This window comes from Carettochelys insculpta, chromosome 28 (assembly GCF_033958435.1).
Source record: "Carettochelys insculpta isolate YL-2023 chromosome 28, ASM3395843v1, whole genome shotgun sequence".
Lineage (NCBI taxonomy): Eukaryota > Metazoa > Chordata > Testudines > Carettochelyidae > Carettochelys > Carettochelys insculpta.
In genome coordinates, this window is record NC_134164.1 from 1,507,526 (window position 1) to 1,522,427 (window position 14,902).

General features: G+C 47.2%; 2 protein-coding genes across 4 annotated transcripts; both read left to right on the plus strand.

The window, feature by feature from the left end:
• Positions 1-847: 847 nt before the first annotated feature.
• Positions 848-3,373, plus strand: HOXB8 (homeobox B8). Of its 2 annotated transcripts, none has more exons than XM_074979299.1 (2): positions 848-1,668; positions 2,253-3,373. In XM_074979299.1, the coding sequence occupies exons 1-2, from the start codon at positions 1,248-1,250 to the stop codon at positions 2,555-2,557; spliced, it is 726 nt and encodes a 241-aa protein (XP_074835400.1). In that variant the 5' UTR covers positions 848-1,247; the 3' UTR covers positions 2,558-3,373. The 2 variants fall into 2 exon arrangements, with proteins under 2 accessions (XP_074835400.1, XP_074835399.1); XM_074979298.1 differs by having other exon boundaries at positions 854-1,668; positions 2,250-3,373.
• Positions 3,374-3,535: 162 nt separating this feature from the next.
• HOXB7 (homeobox B7) lies at positions 3,536-8,858 on the plus strand. Of its 2 annotated transcripts, XM_074979178.1 has the most exons (3): positions 3,536-3,647; positions 4,862-5,151; positions 7,948-8,858. In XM_074979178.1, the coding sequence occupies exons 2-3, from the start codon at positions 4,914-4,916 to the stop codon at positions 8,199-8,201; spliced, it is 492 nt and encodes a 163-aa protein (XP_074835279.1). In that variant the 5' UTR covers positions 3,536-3,647; positions 4,862-4,913; the 3' UTR covers positions 8,202-8,858. The 2 variants fall into 2 exon arrangements, with proteins under 2 accessions (XP_074835279.1, XP_074835278.1); XM_074979177.1 differs by lacking the exon at positions 3,536-3,647 and having other exon boundaries at positions 3,690-5,151.
• Positions 8,859-14,902: the final 6,044 nt, after the last annotated feature.

Here is a 14,902-nt window from a genome sequence, read left to right on the forward strand (position 1 = left end):
CAGACCTCAGTTAATGTCCATACGGGCTCTGTTTGGGATGCGATAAGCGAAACTATTCTTCCGTTTCCCAGCCACATCTTTAACACATCCTCTACGGTGGGAGGGAGGAGGGGGAGGTGGTGAGCGGGGCGGGGGGAGCCACAAAAAGTCAATGTTATATATGAAAAACTATAATCATTTTAATTCAATATTGACACCCCCCGACATCTCGCCATAATGCGAAAGGTTCCAATCGAACCCTCTGCTTTATAGCAGTAGAGGAAGAAACTCGTAAAATCCTAACAGCTTTTATGTAGTGCGGTATAAACAACAACAACATCCCGGGCTTTATGGCGCTTTATAGTTTGTTAAGCCGTTTACAGCCTTTTTTGAGGCTATTACAAATGCAATTCCCTTCATGTGATGGTTAAACCTTTATCAATAATAAGGAAATTGATCATTAAAATGTTAAATATGACTACCTCGTTTGTTTTAAAATATGTTTAGGATAAGAAGCTGTATGATTTGATAACTTGTATTAAAATACCAATTACATTTATAGGACCTTTTAAAACGGGTAGCAATTAAATCGTGTTCTTTTACAGTTTTCCAAAGCGACCCTGACATTTAAAAAGGCTAAAACTGCCTCGTTAAAATTTTGAAATTAACGACGGAGAGCGCCTCTCTTTAATTTTCCAACACTCCCGAAAAGTCAATCTTTTGGGTGGTCTAGGTACTTGATTTGTTGTGAGACGAGAGATATCTCATTAATGTAGGTAGTTAAACATATTTAATCCGTATATTCACCCCACCCCTCTCTCTCTCTCTCTCTCTCTCTCTCTCTCGCTCCCTCCCTCCCTCCCTCTCTCTCTCCCTCTCTGGCTTTTCCTTCTTTATTCTCTCGCACTCTTCCTTTCACAATCATGCAGTGCAGAGTCCGTGTGGAGTAAGGAGAAGCCAATAGGATGAGGTTTTGGTAATAGATGCAAATGATCATGAAAAGACACTGCAAAATATGAAACAACTCATTTGCGCCGAAGTAAATCACTGAAAACTGTTTATGAACTGGCACCTCTTCTTGGAAATGTAAAGCGAGAACTCTATAAGTGGCGATTTTTTTAGGGGGGGGGAGGCAGGATTCAGTAACATGCAGGCTTAGAGTTTTGATTACATCCTCCTTTGATATTCCTGGAAATCACAAACTGTTGTTGCTCAGCCGCTTAGCTCTGCCTGCGCTACTCGATTCCCGGGGTTAAAAAAAAATTAAAATGAGCTCTTATTTTGTCAACTCACTGTTCTCCAAATATAAAACCGGGGACTCTCTGCGCCCCAACTACTATGACTGTGGCTTTGCTCAGGATCTTGGAGGTAGACCCACAGTTGTGTACGGAGCCAGCACCGGTGGTGCCTTTCAACATCCGACTCAAATTCAGGAGTTTTACCACGGAGCATCCTCTCTCTCCAGCGCCCCTTACCAACAGAATCCCTGCGCCGTAGCGTGCCACGGGGACCCGGGCAACTTCTATGGATACGACCCATTGCAAAGACAGAGCCTGTTCAGTGCCCAGGAGTCGGACTTGGTTCAGTACACGGATTGCAAGCTCGCTTCCAGCGGCCTTGGGGAGGAGGCGGAGAACTCAGAACAGAGCCCGTCTCCTACACAGCTCTTTCCCTGGATGCGACCGCAAGGTGAGGCGAGATAGAAAGGGCAGCGAGAAGGCATTTCCTGAACCCATAAAGTATCCCCCTTCCACTGTTACTTTTTATTGCTTTAGGGGGGTAAACTTTTGCACTTGTAAATTGCTTTATAGTTTAATTGCCCTGAAGGAGACCTTTTCTTCTCCGGGCGAAGAGCCGGGCTTTCAGTGTGGGGCGCTGCCCCGAAAGTTTATGGCACTTTTATAACCTCAAAGCCCCTTCCGTGGAGGGTGGTTTTGTGGCGGTTGGGTTTGGGTTTCGCCCCAGCTCCAGCCAGCCCTGCATTCTCTGCGCTGTCTTGACTACAAAAGGGGGGGGGATTTTTTTCTTTGCAAGTGAACAATTTTTTGCTAGTGGGGCTTGTGCGCCCCCACTCCTCGCGCTTTCCTGGCTGTCCTCCCCTTTTGTAATATTACAGAGGAGTGAGCTCTGTCTGTTTCTTTCGTGCTTTAGTTTCTCTCCTCTCCTCTCCTCTGCTGCCCCCCTTCAACCTCCGCTTTCTATTCCGGAGCCTGGTTTATGTATCTTTCAACCTCCTTCTCTTCTCCCCCCCAACCTTTGCCACCCCCCAGCAGCCGCTGGACGCAGGAGGGGGAGGCAGACCTACAGCCGTTACCAAACCCTGGAGCTGGAGAAAGAATTTCTCTTTAATCCCTACCTGACCCGCAAGCGGAGGATCGAGGTGTCGCACGCGCTGGGACTGACAGAGCGGCAGGTCAAAATCTGGTTCCAGAACCGGAGGATGAAATGGAAAAAGGAAAACAACAAAGACAAGTTTCCCAGCAGCAAATGCGAGCAGGAAGAACTGGAAAAACAGAAAATGGAAAGAGCCCAGGAGGGAGACGAGGAAGGGGAAGGACAGAAGGGGGACAAGAAATAAGATTTTTAAGGACAGAGAGGCGAGCACGGAGGGTCTGCCGAGATCCTGACTTTTACATTAATGGCAGTGAATGTGGGGAGGGGGGACAATGCATAGAAAAGAGAAAAAGAAAACCTTTTATTGCTGTCACACAATATAGCTGTAAGCACCCACTTTTCCTGATTGTCCTTGGGTACAATGAACAGTATGCAAAAGAGATCCGGAGGTCTTTCGAGCCTTTTGCCAGTTATTAACTAGTGGTAGTGTATCGCAATAGCTTATGTAAAACATGACTGTGAATTCTCTCTCTCTCTCTCTCTCTCTCTCTTCTTTCTCGGGGCGGGTTAACTGCTTTCCCTGCTATAGGAGTTTATGTGAAATGACATTGTGCACTTTGGAATCATCCTCCTTTTTGTTGTGGTCAGCTGTATATAACCGGAGGTAGCTATTGAAATACCCAACAACATGAAACTGCCTATTTATGCTGTAGTTATCTCTTGCTACCATCCCCCCCACCAGCTTATGGGTTTTCTTTTGTCACTTTCCTCGCTTCTGTTCTCGGGGTTTGATTTGGGGTGGTTTGGTTTGCCTTTTTTTGGGTCACAATTTTGTCTTTTTAAGCGTCTCTTTCCTCTCCTTTAGTTAGCATGCGCACCGTGGAGCAAGTTGTAAAGTGATCCTTAGGTTTACTGTGAAAAAAAAAGAATGTATACTGTATACGTGAATTACTTTATGGGGGAGGGGGCAATGATATATTTTGTTGTTCTTTCATCACTTTGTTCTATTGTCTAAACCTGGAAGCGGCGGAAGAAAGTTACAATAAAGTTTACAAGCGCGCTTGCCGTGACATCATTCTTTCAGCCCGCTGCATTTCCTCCAGGACGACTCTGAGAGAAAGGAAGTAAAAGTCAATTGTGTCAGAATCGCAGCCTCGGCCGTCCGAGGAGGCTGAGAACTGGTGTCTGTTAAGCCTGGAGGAGGCCGTGGCTGAAGCGAGCCGGGGCCGCCGGGAAGCGGGGGGGGGGGGGGGGTCGTGCTGTTGTGGTTGTTCTTTTCTAACAGTTCATCTGCGCTGACAGATTAGGCGGCTGTGTGGAAATCCTTCCTCAAGGTAATTTTTTCTTTCCTTGCTTGCTCCCCCCGCAGCCCCAGACGGATCCCAATCACTCCGGAATGAATCACTCCCCTCTCTCATCTGCCTGCAGAATTGTCACTCGTGCTGCTGAGTGGCTGAGACGCCCTCCCTGCTTGCGCTGCCTGGTGTCTTCCCCCATGGAAAAGCGAAAGGCTGCGGCCGAGAGAGGGACTATTGCCCCTTTCCGCACTCCACGGGAAGGCGGGGGGGGGGGGGGTATCTGAAAGCAGAGAGGTGGCTGCAGCCCGACCTGCTCGTATCCCAAGTAAAGCCGGCACGGTGGAGCGAGGGAGGCAGGTTCCTCTACGGGCGAGCTGCCTGCTCCCTGCAGAGCGCTGGGAACGCGGTCCCGGCCGCTGCAATTGGCTGCCGAGAGGCTACCCAGGCCAGCCTTACCCTCTTTATTCTTTGCAGGCAGGGTAGCCAAGGGCAGCGCTGCGCGTTAGCCCACGCAGAGCACACAGGTGCATGAAGTGGGGCTTGGTTTTATTTTGCCCCCCCCGCCCCCCCAGTGTTGGCTATCAAGGAGGTGTTTGTCTTTCCGCGGGCTGGGGCAAAGGGGGGTAGAGACCCCGGAACAAAAACCATGACAAAGACAGACAAATCTTGAGGGGGGCGGGAGAGGTTGTCGACAGAATCGGGAAAGGAATAAACAGAGCTCGGGTCACGCGTGTCTCCCGGCCGAGAGAACAGAGGCTGCGATACCCCCGGCGTGTTTCTCCCCGCCCCCATCTCTTCTCTTCCTCTCAGCTGAAAACTGATTACAGATTTCTTATCGATCCCCCTCGCCCCGCCCCGCCCAGATCTCGGAGTTTTTCCCCCCCCGGCCCATAAATTATTTACCCTATTTTATAAACCCAACCGTGCTACAATTCCTCCCCCCCACAGTCGACCAGAAGCCAGTGGGGAAGCTGGCTGCCGATTGGAGAGGGCAAAATCACGTGCCCCGGAGTCACATGGTCCGGGAGGAAAAAGGGGGTCCTTTTTGGTGTAAATCTGGACTCTAATTCCGTAATATATCACGGTACCTCGTAAAACCGACACTCACACGTCCCGGCCTACAAATCACCCGGCCAAATTATGAGTTCATTGTATTATGCCAACGCTTTATTTTCTAAATATCAAGCCGCAAGCTCCGTTTTCCCATCCGGAGTCTTTCCTGAGCAAACTTCTTGCGCTTTCGCCTCCAGCCCCCAGCGAGCGGGGTATGGGTCGGCCTCCAGCGCGTCCTTTGCCCCGTCCATGCCTGGCCTGTACGCCAACGGCAGCAACGGGCCCCCCCAGCCCCCCAGCATGTACTCCTCCAGCTACGGCCTAGACACCCCGTCTTTCAACATGCACTGTTCTCCCTTCGAGCAAAACCTCTCCGTCCTGTGCCCGGGGGATGGCTCCAAGCAGGCTTGCAGCAAAACGGATCAGAGGGACTCCGACCTGCAAAGCGACAGCAGCTTCCGGATCTACCCCTGGATGCGGAGCACAGGTAAGTCGCAAGGCTCCTTCGAGAGAGGCGCCGGGGGGCGGGGGGGCGTGCGGAGCAGGAGGGGGAGGGGAGGGGAGGGGGATTGTACCCAATTCCTTTCGTGACGTTTCGCCGAAGAGGAAGCTCGCTCGCTCGCTCGCTTTCTCCCTTCCAGAGGACACCCCCCCCAGCCACCCTTCTAGCTTTAAATATTTATTGCAAGGGCTGGGGCAGCGCAGAGCTGCAGAACAGCTCCTGGCTTCTTCTGCGCGCTGCTTTTCACGGGGTTTTGTTTGCTCCCTGAGACACTCACACGCGGGGCGGGGAGGGGGCTTGTTTTCTTCTGGGTTCGCGTGTTTGATTTCCGATCGCTGGCGCTTCCCTGCTAGCCCAGCCCCGGAGCGCAGCTCAGGCCGGAAGGTTGGCACTGTTCGAACTGAGACGGCCCCGCATCACTCCACGTGCCCGTAAACCCCCGCGCTCGGAAGGGGAAAATAAACGGAGACGGGCTCTGGTACCACCGCGGCGGCGGGATTAGCTGGTCCGTCGGGGGTCGGCCCGTTCCTGCTTGTCCGCGGCCTGCTGGGGGGACTCTGCTTAGGGCTCTCATCAGCGGCAAGGGACCCAGCTGCGCTGAGCTTGTCAGACGAAGTGCCTGGACCAGCTTCCAAAAGTTGTGAGGCGCCCAGGAGGCTGCCAGAGTGAAGGACAAACTCGGTCCCTGGAAGAGTGGGGTCTGCCTCCCCGCCACGAGATAGGGAGAGGGTCTCACTAGGGCGGACGCCTACTTAGGGGCTGTAGTTAAAGCACAGAGATGTCCGTCCATTTCATCCACAAACACGCTTCCTCTCAGTGAATTAGTGCCAATTAACATTTAATGCGGACCCTTATTCATTGCGAGAGAGGGCGTTCTGGCATCCCCCTAGTTTGCTAATACACGGAATTAATTTAAAGGGTTGAGAACTATCTGGGTGAGAAGGAGTGGAAAGAGCCTGGCCACCCCTCTCTCGCGCTCTCTGTATATGTATATACAGTTATTATTTATATAATTAAATCACTTCCGATTCTTGGACGGCCTTTCTCAGGTCACCCCCCCGGAAATTTAAAATACCAGCGCTGCATTTTGGTTCTGAGTGGGGGGTTTAAAATGAAAGGTTGCTACTGCATTGGGAAGAGTGGAAAGTGCGCACATTTGGCTGTTACACCGAACTGTGACTTGGTGGATCGCCTCCCTGGCTCCGCAGCGGACTTCAGCCAGAGAAGCGGAACAAGGCTTGTGGGGGGAGCTTAGGGGAGAAAGAACTCCTGGCCAAGATGGGGGCAGCTGAAGGCAGCGCAGGGCAGGCTCTCGTGCAGGCAGGCTGATTGGTGGTCGCTGTGTTCCATTGCCTGGTCAATATTCCAGTCCCCCTTAGAGCTGAGGTGTCAAAGAGCGAACATTTCTGGTTGTGAACGCTTCACCCCGGCTTTTCCCTGCCTTCAGAGTTAAGGACCCCCTCCCAACCCGCCCCTACCCCCTTCTGATATGCGCCATTGTATAACAAGGCCAGGGGGATCCGGAGCCCGCCGGATTCCTGCGAAGACAAGCCCTCCGAGAGGCCTGTTCTGTGATGTGCAGAGCCCAAAACGAAGCCTCTACCTGCTCCTAGAGATTCCCCTCCCCCACCTTTGCCCACTGTGTAATTGGGCTTGTGGAATTTCCCCAGCGAAGAGGACACAGTGCAGTAATTCCCATTCAAGAGCAGTTTATGGCTCTGCCCTCCCGGATTTTACAACCCGCATTCCACAGAACTGCACATTTTACTTCCTCGCCTCTTTTACAGCTAGCCTGGTCCTTTCCCTGTTCCTTCCTTTGACAGCGCAGCCTTTTCTTCCTTCAAAGAGCGCGCACGGCCTCCCCTGGAATGCTTGGCAGCGATGCTGGGGGCTGCCTTGGCCAGCCTGGTTATCCTCTGAAGAGAAAGATAGAAAACCACAAACATCATGTTGCTGCGGAGTTATTTGCCATTCAGTTCCAGCAAACGGCACGAAAATGTCCTCTGGTTGCATCCCAGAGCCCTTTCACAGTCAACGAAATAACTGTGGCTCACGCTGGATGACTGCGGAGGGTTTGTTTTCGCTCGTTCCCATGCAGATAAAAATATTTCCCTTCAAAAACTTGTGGCGAGGCGGCCCCATCTTTCTGGCAGGATTTTAAAAATGCCCCACTTTCATCCCAAGGAAGCGCCACGACCCATGTTAACCACCGACTGCGCCTTGCCAGTAGACCAATGTAATGCAGAGAACATCCCCTTTAATAATTAAGACCATTGCGCAGTTCACAAACGGGCCTTAATGATGACAGCTTTAACAAAGCACGAATAATTGCGACGGTATATTTAGCAGATGCTTCTAGCTAGCTGTGGAAGGTATTTATGAATTCATTCGTTTGTTTACTTGCTTGAGCGTAGCAAGAATCTGAGGTTAAAAACTAAAAAAACCCTCATGTGTTAGTGCTCCAGTGTGAGCAGCCTTGCTGAAGTTCTTCTTCCACTCCCTAGGGCAATCTGAAAAGGGATAACCCCTTTTCCCAGGAAAATATAAACTAAATATGTGATGGGGAGCGTAAGAGACACACGTTCCTTCCAAAGAAAAAGGGCCCCATTCTTAGCTGATATAAAATTGTCAGTGCGCTGTTGAACTGACGGGGGCCCTGCAGCTGATGTGTTAAGTAGCTCTGCTATTAAAGACAATATTTAGACAATGCTTAAATAACACCCCCGCTAAAAACGCATGAAGCACCCAGCGTTTATCGGATTCTTCCTTATCGTTTCACAGGGACTGACAGGAAGAGAGGACGACAGACCTACACCAGGTACCAAACTTTGGAGCTTGAGAAGGAATTCCACTACAACCGCTACCTGACCAGGAGAAGGCGCATTGAGATCGCACACGCCTTGTGCCTGACCGAGCGGCAGATCAAGATCTGGTTCCAGAACCGGCGTATGAAGTGGAAAAAAGAAAATAAAACTGCCTGCGCCGGTCCCAACAGTCAGGAGAAACCAGAGGCTGAAGATGAGGAAGAAGACTGAGCTCAGACAGGGGACTTGAGTCCGGAGAGTTGATCCAGGAAACGGGAAAACTAAAGGACTTTATATATGAAAAATAAAATCAAACCTAGGAATGATGCATTCTCCTTCCCGACGCTGAAAAAATACTACCTATATTCCAGTCCTTTTTTTTTTGTACAATAGAATGGATAATAATATCTACCTATTAAATGTGGCTTCAGAGTCAGAATAGATACATTTTTCTATGTGGGTCTTCATCTATAGTACACGTATTTGGAAATCTCCCTGTTTGTATTGCCTCGTGTACCTTTTCGGGGGGGGTATGAAGTAATGTGGTCGTGTTAGCACTTTTAATTAGAAAATGTGATCTGAAAATCTGAAGGGAAATTATACATGGAAGTATATATACTACTCTGTACATAATATGAATTATGGCCGCTTGGGCTGTTGTCACCTTTGTGGTTCTTTTCTGGTCGGATGCTGTCTTGTCTGTGTGTATTTTTTACCTGGACCACTTCCTTGTTCAAGTCATTAGAAAAAATGAATTAATAGTGTGCTAAGTAAAGCCGTGTCTGTCAAGGTAGCAGTTTATTTAACAGCGGCGCGTTTCTTTTTCCTGGTTTGTGATTTCACCATACCAATAATAACAATAATAAAAAGCCCACCAAGAGTCTAAAACTGTCTTCAGTTCATTGCACTTGCCTCCTGTGTTTGCGCTATCATCATTCAGTTGTTTATTTCAGGATATAAAGAAAATACCCCTTTTTAATTTCCCCTGATACGGTTTTTTCTTACCCTCTAATTCGCAGCATAACAGTTGCTTGTAACATTTGAATGATATTTCTGCAGATGTTAATACTGCTCAACATTTTGCAAGCTCAAAACTCATCGTCGGGTGTAAAAAGCAATTGCCAAGGGCAGGGCTTTGCAGATTTCTCTCTCCTCTTTTACCGAATATATGCACAGAGTAATCTACAGGGGAAAGATGGGAAAGCTCAAAACAGAGAAGCAGGAAGCAGGTAGATAAGATATACCCAATAAACTATTTTGCTAGTTTTTAAAGTGCTACTTGACTGCTTTTTGTTTTGATAAATACAGTATGTGTAATATTCATGTGTGTGTCTCTCTCTGTACAGACAGACAGACAGCAGAATATGACTATTCTGACTATATTCCCGTTGCGATTTGCCCCTTTCCCAAGGATATGAAATATTTTGCCGTGGTGGGAAGGCTGTTGCTGTTTTCTCGCCCTCTCCTTTCGATTGCCTTATTGTGGACTGTAACGATTTCTTTAGCGCCGAATAACGTTTAACATCAAAGCCCACATAAAATAAAGTAAACCAATTAAACTCAGGGAACTCAGCGACACAAAACAACGGTCACTAGTTTTAAGCATTTGCGAGAATCTCTCTCTATTTCCATTTCTCTCTCGTTAACACTTCCCATGCGCGCAATCAAGGCACGTATTCTTGGAGTGAGAGACGTAGGCAGTTTCAGAAATGTGTGCGTAATAAGAGTGCGAAGAAAGCAGACCGCGTGGAATTCCGGGTAGCTGTTAAATTCTCTCTTTCTTTCATTGTCATCCGGGAGATTGAAACATGTCATAAAATATGTTTCTTTCATTTGACCCGACCCCTGCAGAACAAGAGATTCCCACTTATTTATACCTCAGCATGGGATACCGAAATAAGCCTACAAAAGCTTTTACATAGAACAATGCAACGTGTTGCTAAAAGAAATCGGGCTGGCAGCCCACCTATTACAAGTATCCAACCTTATGGCGTTTACACAGAGATCCTCCTTTGTCGGCGAACACAATAAACTAGAAATATTCAGTGTTCGAATTTTTCCTTTTTCCAATTTCCTACTCGGGCTGGTTTTCACTCGCTCGCTTTCCAGAGCGAAAACTGAGTTCCAGAAAATTCCTACTGCTCCCGAAACGTGTTCCTCTGCACTGGGATCTATTGTCCCTGGGACGTGCACCTCTGCTAGCGCCTGGCACTTCGAAATTAAGAAAGTGCGTTAAAAATATGTATTGCGCTCGATCTATTGAAGCAAATCGCATTGCTTAATAGAAAATCTTACAGCGTTGCTGGTGATTTTCACGCACAAAAATTACCTTGTGTCAGGTTTTCCAATTAACGTGGGGTTTTGTTTGCGGGGGGGGGTTGGGGGTTGGCGAATGACCCTAAATACGTAGTGGAACTTACATACATAGGTTTAGATTATGCTATGGACACAGATAACATTTCCCTTTATCTTATTGTATTCCTACATACCCTGAAGCTCGCAATTGCGAATTTTCTGTGTTACCAGAAGAATTACTAATTACACAGCTCTATAATGTTAGAATAAAACCGGGTACTTTGGCGTTGCTCAATTCTTTAAAAAAATCTTCTTTTTTTTTTCCAGCCTGATGTGTAAGGTGTTATTCGGGCACAGCTCTTAAATCCCCCACCGAGAAAAAAAATACCTTTGCCTATTCTTTTATTTTTGTTTTTTAAAAAAAGATGGCGGCTAAGAAAAAGGCTGCTGCTAAAGCCGTCATGAAGAAATGCAATAAATTCCTTGTTGTTTTATGAAAATTTACAACTTTGTGATAGAACTTTATGAGTGGCTGGGTTCTGGGATTGGCCAGAGCCGGTCATGTGGACTGCTAACCGTGAACATGAACTTTTTATGATTTCCCATGTGGCTATATTGCACCAGTCTTTGGCCGCTGCACCTTGGGTCGGATCAGTGTCCTCTGTAGGGCTCTTGCTTCTTTACATTTTTTTACTTTTGTGTATAAACTCGATAGGGCTAAAAGGAGCAGGCGGTGGGGGTTGGGGGGCAGATGCTCACACTCTCTTCCCAAAAGAGAGAGAGAGAGAGAGAGAGAGTTAAAAGATTTTTTTTTTTTTTTGCTTTTTAATTCCTGTGTTAATTTGCCTGCTGATTTTGGAGTCTCAGTAGTAATGGAGGAGAAATGGAGAATCTGTGCCGACTGGAGCCTGATATCATTTTTCAAAGAAGGAAGTTACTCCATTTTCTATGCAAATGACAGCAATGCAAGAAGCTATCACAAGTCAGACAGACAAGCGACGGCTCTCAGGTTGGGACAATATTTGTCAGCTGTAAGATAAAACAAACTCTATTTGCTTTTTAAAAAACACTTATGTCACAGAAACGGACGTCAAAAGGTAAGCGAATAATCTATATTTCTCTTCATTTTATTTATTTATTTATTTGCATTGATAGAATTTCCTCTTTGCTCCCCCCGCCCAAGAAAGGAAGGGAAGAGAAAGGAAGGAAGACTAACAGAGACTATAAGACATTATTATCACCTGGATGTAGTAGATACCTGACTTGGAAAGAAGGCTGCTTCTGGACTTCGGTGATGGTGTCTTTTCCATGCTGCCCTTAAAACAAAAAACAAAAAGCAAAAACAAAAAAAAAACCCAGCAGCCAGGCAAACCCTATGTGGGTTGTTGCCGTGGAGGTATTTTTTACCCCTCCCGAGCAGAATTATCCTGACAGTGTGCATGTCTTCACGCGAGCCCAGTAATTTGGCGAAGTTTGCATAGAAGCCAGCTGGGTTTTTCTGTTGCTCTCCGGGGTCTTTATGATGTGGGTGGTTTCTTCAAAGAGGGCAGTCCACAGCAGTCCCGGAGAATAAGGTTCGAGAAACTAGAAAACATAATCAGAATAACAGCAAGGACAGGGCTACAAAGTGACGGGTATATTTCCTTTTAAAGTGAAACCCTCAAATGAAAGAGGACGCGGTGGCAGAACAGAGAGGAGGTGGATTTCATTGCGTTCTGCGATGGCCCTGCAACTGTAACATGTCTGTGGATCTGTAGATCCCTAAATGTCGTTTATTGTTTATTTATGTCTTCCTTTTCCTCCCCTTGCTACCGTGTGGCGTGAAAATATCCTTTTATTTCCCTCTCCCCTCCTTTACACCAAATGGGTTGCTTGATTTTAAAAATACTATTCGTATGTTCCTTCTCGGCGTTTTGGGGCTATTAAAAGACACACGGCTGTTGTTTTCTGGTGCGTTTCAAAAAACTGTGGTATACGAGGCTTGTGCATGGAAAGGGACGTTGATTAAAGAATGAATTGTACCTAAGAGTTAAATACTAGAACATCTGGGAAAGGAGACTTTAAAAAGCACCTGGTTTGTCTATTCCCGAATATTGTGCGGGCAAGAGTAAATTATAGCAAGGGTGGAAATAACAAACACAGCTTGATTTTCAAAAGGTGTTCTGTGGAATGCTTATACATAACAGGAAAAAATGGGCATCTGTAGGCGTCAGCTGAAGCGGCTTTTCTTTGACCTCCACAAAGGGCGCAGAATCTTTGACTGCCGGTGTTCTTTAGAAAGGCAAACGGTCATTTTATTTCATTGAAATCATCCAAGGCCCGAACCTATTCCTGCTTTTAAATGCGGTGAGAGAAACCACTTGTAGAACCCTAGAGATCCGTGTTCCTCTAAGTGTCTTTTTAATCACTTTCCCCGGGCACCCTCTCCCTTGTGATTGTCTATGAAGTCTAACTGGTTTCTCTGGAAGCCAGGGCAGTGGCTAATTACGGAATGCCTGTCCTTTACACATCACCGCGTTGTTTAGTTTTTAAAAACGGAAGGTCTAGTTCTCAGCTCTTTTTCCCCTGTTCTAACTGGCTTTCCAGTTCATTTTATGCTGTATGCTGCCATCTACCGTCCAATGCCAGAAAACTTCGGGTTGCTTAAGTATTTCTCGGTGATTAATATCCCTTGAAAATGGTTAACAAACTCCATTTCTACTTTTTTTTTTCCCCGAGTAGTGGATGATAAACGCTCTGCACATGTGTGTCCCCCTGGAAACGAAACAGATGTCACTTCTCATTCGGGGCAGGAATCGCAGACCTGCTCCATTTTCAGTCTGAGGCCTGCTGCCTTGCCCAGTTACACAGTGTTATGGCCCAGGACTTGTCCATTCTGTATCACAAAACCAAAAGAGGAAAGAAAGCTCGTTAAGTGCTGACAGGGAACCCAGAATGGGGCTTTTAACATGAGACCCTAAATGAGAGGAGGAGACGGGAGAGTCCAGACAATTATAAAGTCCGAGACCTGCTTGAGTGGTGTGTGGGGTGCTCCTTTTGCAGTGGTCTGTGTGAGAGACAGGTCCAGCGGTGTGCTGTGCGGCGGGGGGCGGGGAGAGCTCATGGAAGAAGAGTCCCTTTAAGATACAGTAGGCTTTGAAAGGACAATGCACGCCTGTTGTTTTAAAAGCTCTCTCTGGCTCTGCCTCGTTTTCTCCTACTACCACACAGTTTCCTGGCAACTGTTTATGTCTAGACCAGTGACATTCCGCTGTACGAAAGCGAGATGCCCAGAGACTGTGTTAAAATAAATACAGAGTTTCTCCTTTTGAGTAATAACAGCCATGATTAACTTGTTCCATTCTGTAACTCGGAACTCTCTGCAGCGCTGGCCAGGCTACCTCCATGGTTCGCGCTTTGATCTCTCTTTCACCCGCGTCTCCCCCTCTTTTTAGTTTCCTCAGCAAGATTTCTTTCCCCTTCACCCTCCCCGGGTTTTCTTCAGCGGAAATCATGTAGGACGGATCCATTTTTACTCTTCCAGTGTCCTTCGCGCACCCCCCTCAACACCTTTTTCTTTTTTGTTAATTATTAGCTTCACTCTTTAATGGAACACGGGTATATTATTATTGCTTCTTTTCAAAGATCCCATTAACGAGGTTATTGCGCCCTGCACGGGAAGTCAGGTAAATTAAACTTAAATTGCTGGGAATTAAGTTTCAAATGGTTATGTGCGGAGGGAGAGAGAAATTTTTAAACACCTTCAGGGGTCATCGTTTTAAATACGCCAACAATCTACAGAAAATAATCCTCGTGGCTTTTTTTTTCGTTGCTAATAAGAATTTGAGCGAGGGTGTCCATTGCAAGCACAATCTCCTGTGCTGCTAATAGCTTCAGATGTCTAAGTACAGTAACGAGGCTTTTCAAATGTTGTCCTAGTGCTAGCTCGTTTTTATGACTGCAATAAGTCCCTGATTGGGACGGTCCCGCTGTGCTGTCACTTCAGAAGGCTGAAGAATCCCGACTCCACACGAAAAAAGAGCGACCCATTTTTTTTTTCCATTGGAACCAGCTCCAGTTAACTTTCTGCAAAGTTCTTCACTCGCTTCGCTTTTGCACAAGCCGCGCTCTGTTCTGTTTGCATTTGGAAATATTTGTGGGCTGCTTTAATCCCCTCATTTATCTGGCGCTCTCTGCTTTGTGGAGTTGGCATTTGCTGCCCAAAGAGCAGAAACCGGAGAAAGAGCCCGACTAGCGCTCTTCTAAGCTCGACAACTGCGAATGTGCAAGTTGCAAAAAAAAAAAAAAAAAAAAAAAAAAAAGTCCCTTTAGCCTCTATTTACACCCTTCCGGCAGAGGTGTCTCAGTCTGCGGGGAGAGGTGGATTCCCGGGGCTAAATGAAACATGTTGTCTATAGCAACTACACCACCTCTGGTTTCTTTTCTTTTTCACAAACCCAACCGAGGCCCAGTGCTGAATGAAGCTATGCAGGAAGACTCAGTGACTACCATGTAAACTATCCCAACAGCCGTTATGTTTAGGTCTTTGTGTTCCACTCCTCTCGCCTGCTTGCCCGTAGAAATATCCTTAGACAAAATATTTTCCACCCCCCCCCTCTGCCCACCCTCCGCACAGAGTTAACTTAAAAGTAGAGTGA

Excerpts from the sequence above, each read along its gene's own strand:
- HOXB8 (XM_074979298.1), top strand. The coding sequence starts at position 1,248 with ATGAGCTCTTATTTTGTCAACTCACTGTTCTCCAAATATAAAACCGGG. Across the intron at positions 1,669-2,249 it reads TCCCTGGATGCGACCGCAAG|CAGCCGCTGGACGCAGGAGG; the intron begins GTGAGGCGAGAT and ends GCCACCCCCCAG.
- HOXB7 (XM_074979177.1), top strand. The coding sequence starts at position 4,752 with ATGAGTTCATTGTATTATGCCAACGCTTTATTTTCTAAATATCAAGCC. Across the intron at positions 5,152-7,947 it reads CCCCTGGATGCGGAGCACAG|GGACTGACAGGAAGAGAGGA; the intron begins GTAAGTCGCAAG and ends ATCGTTTCACAG.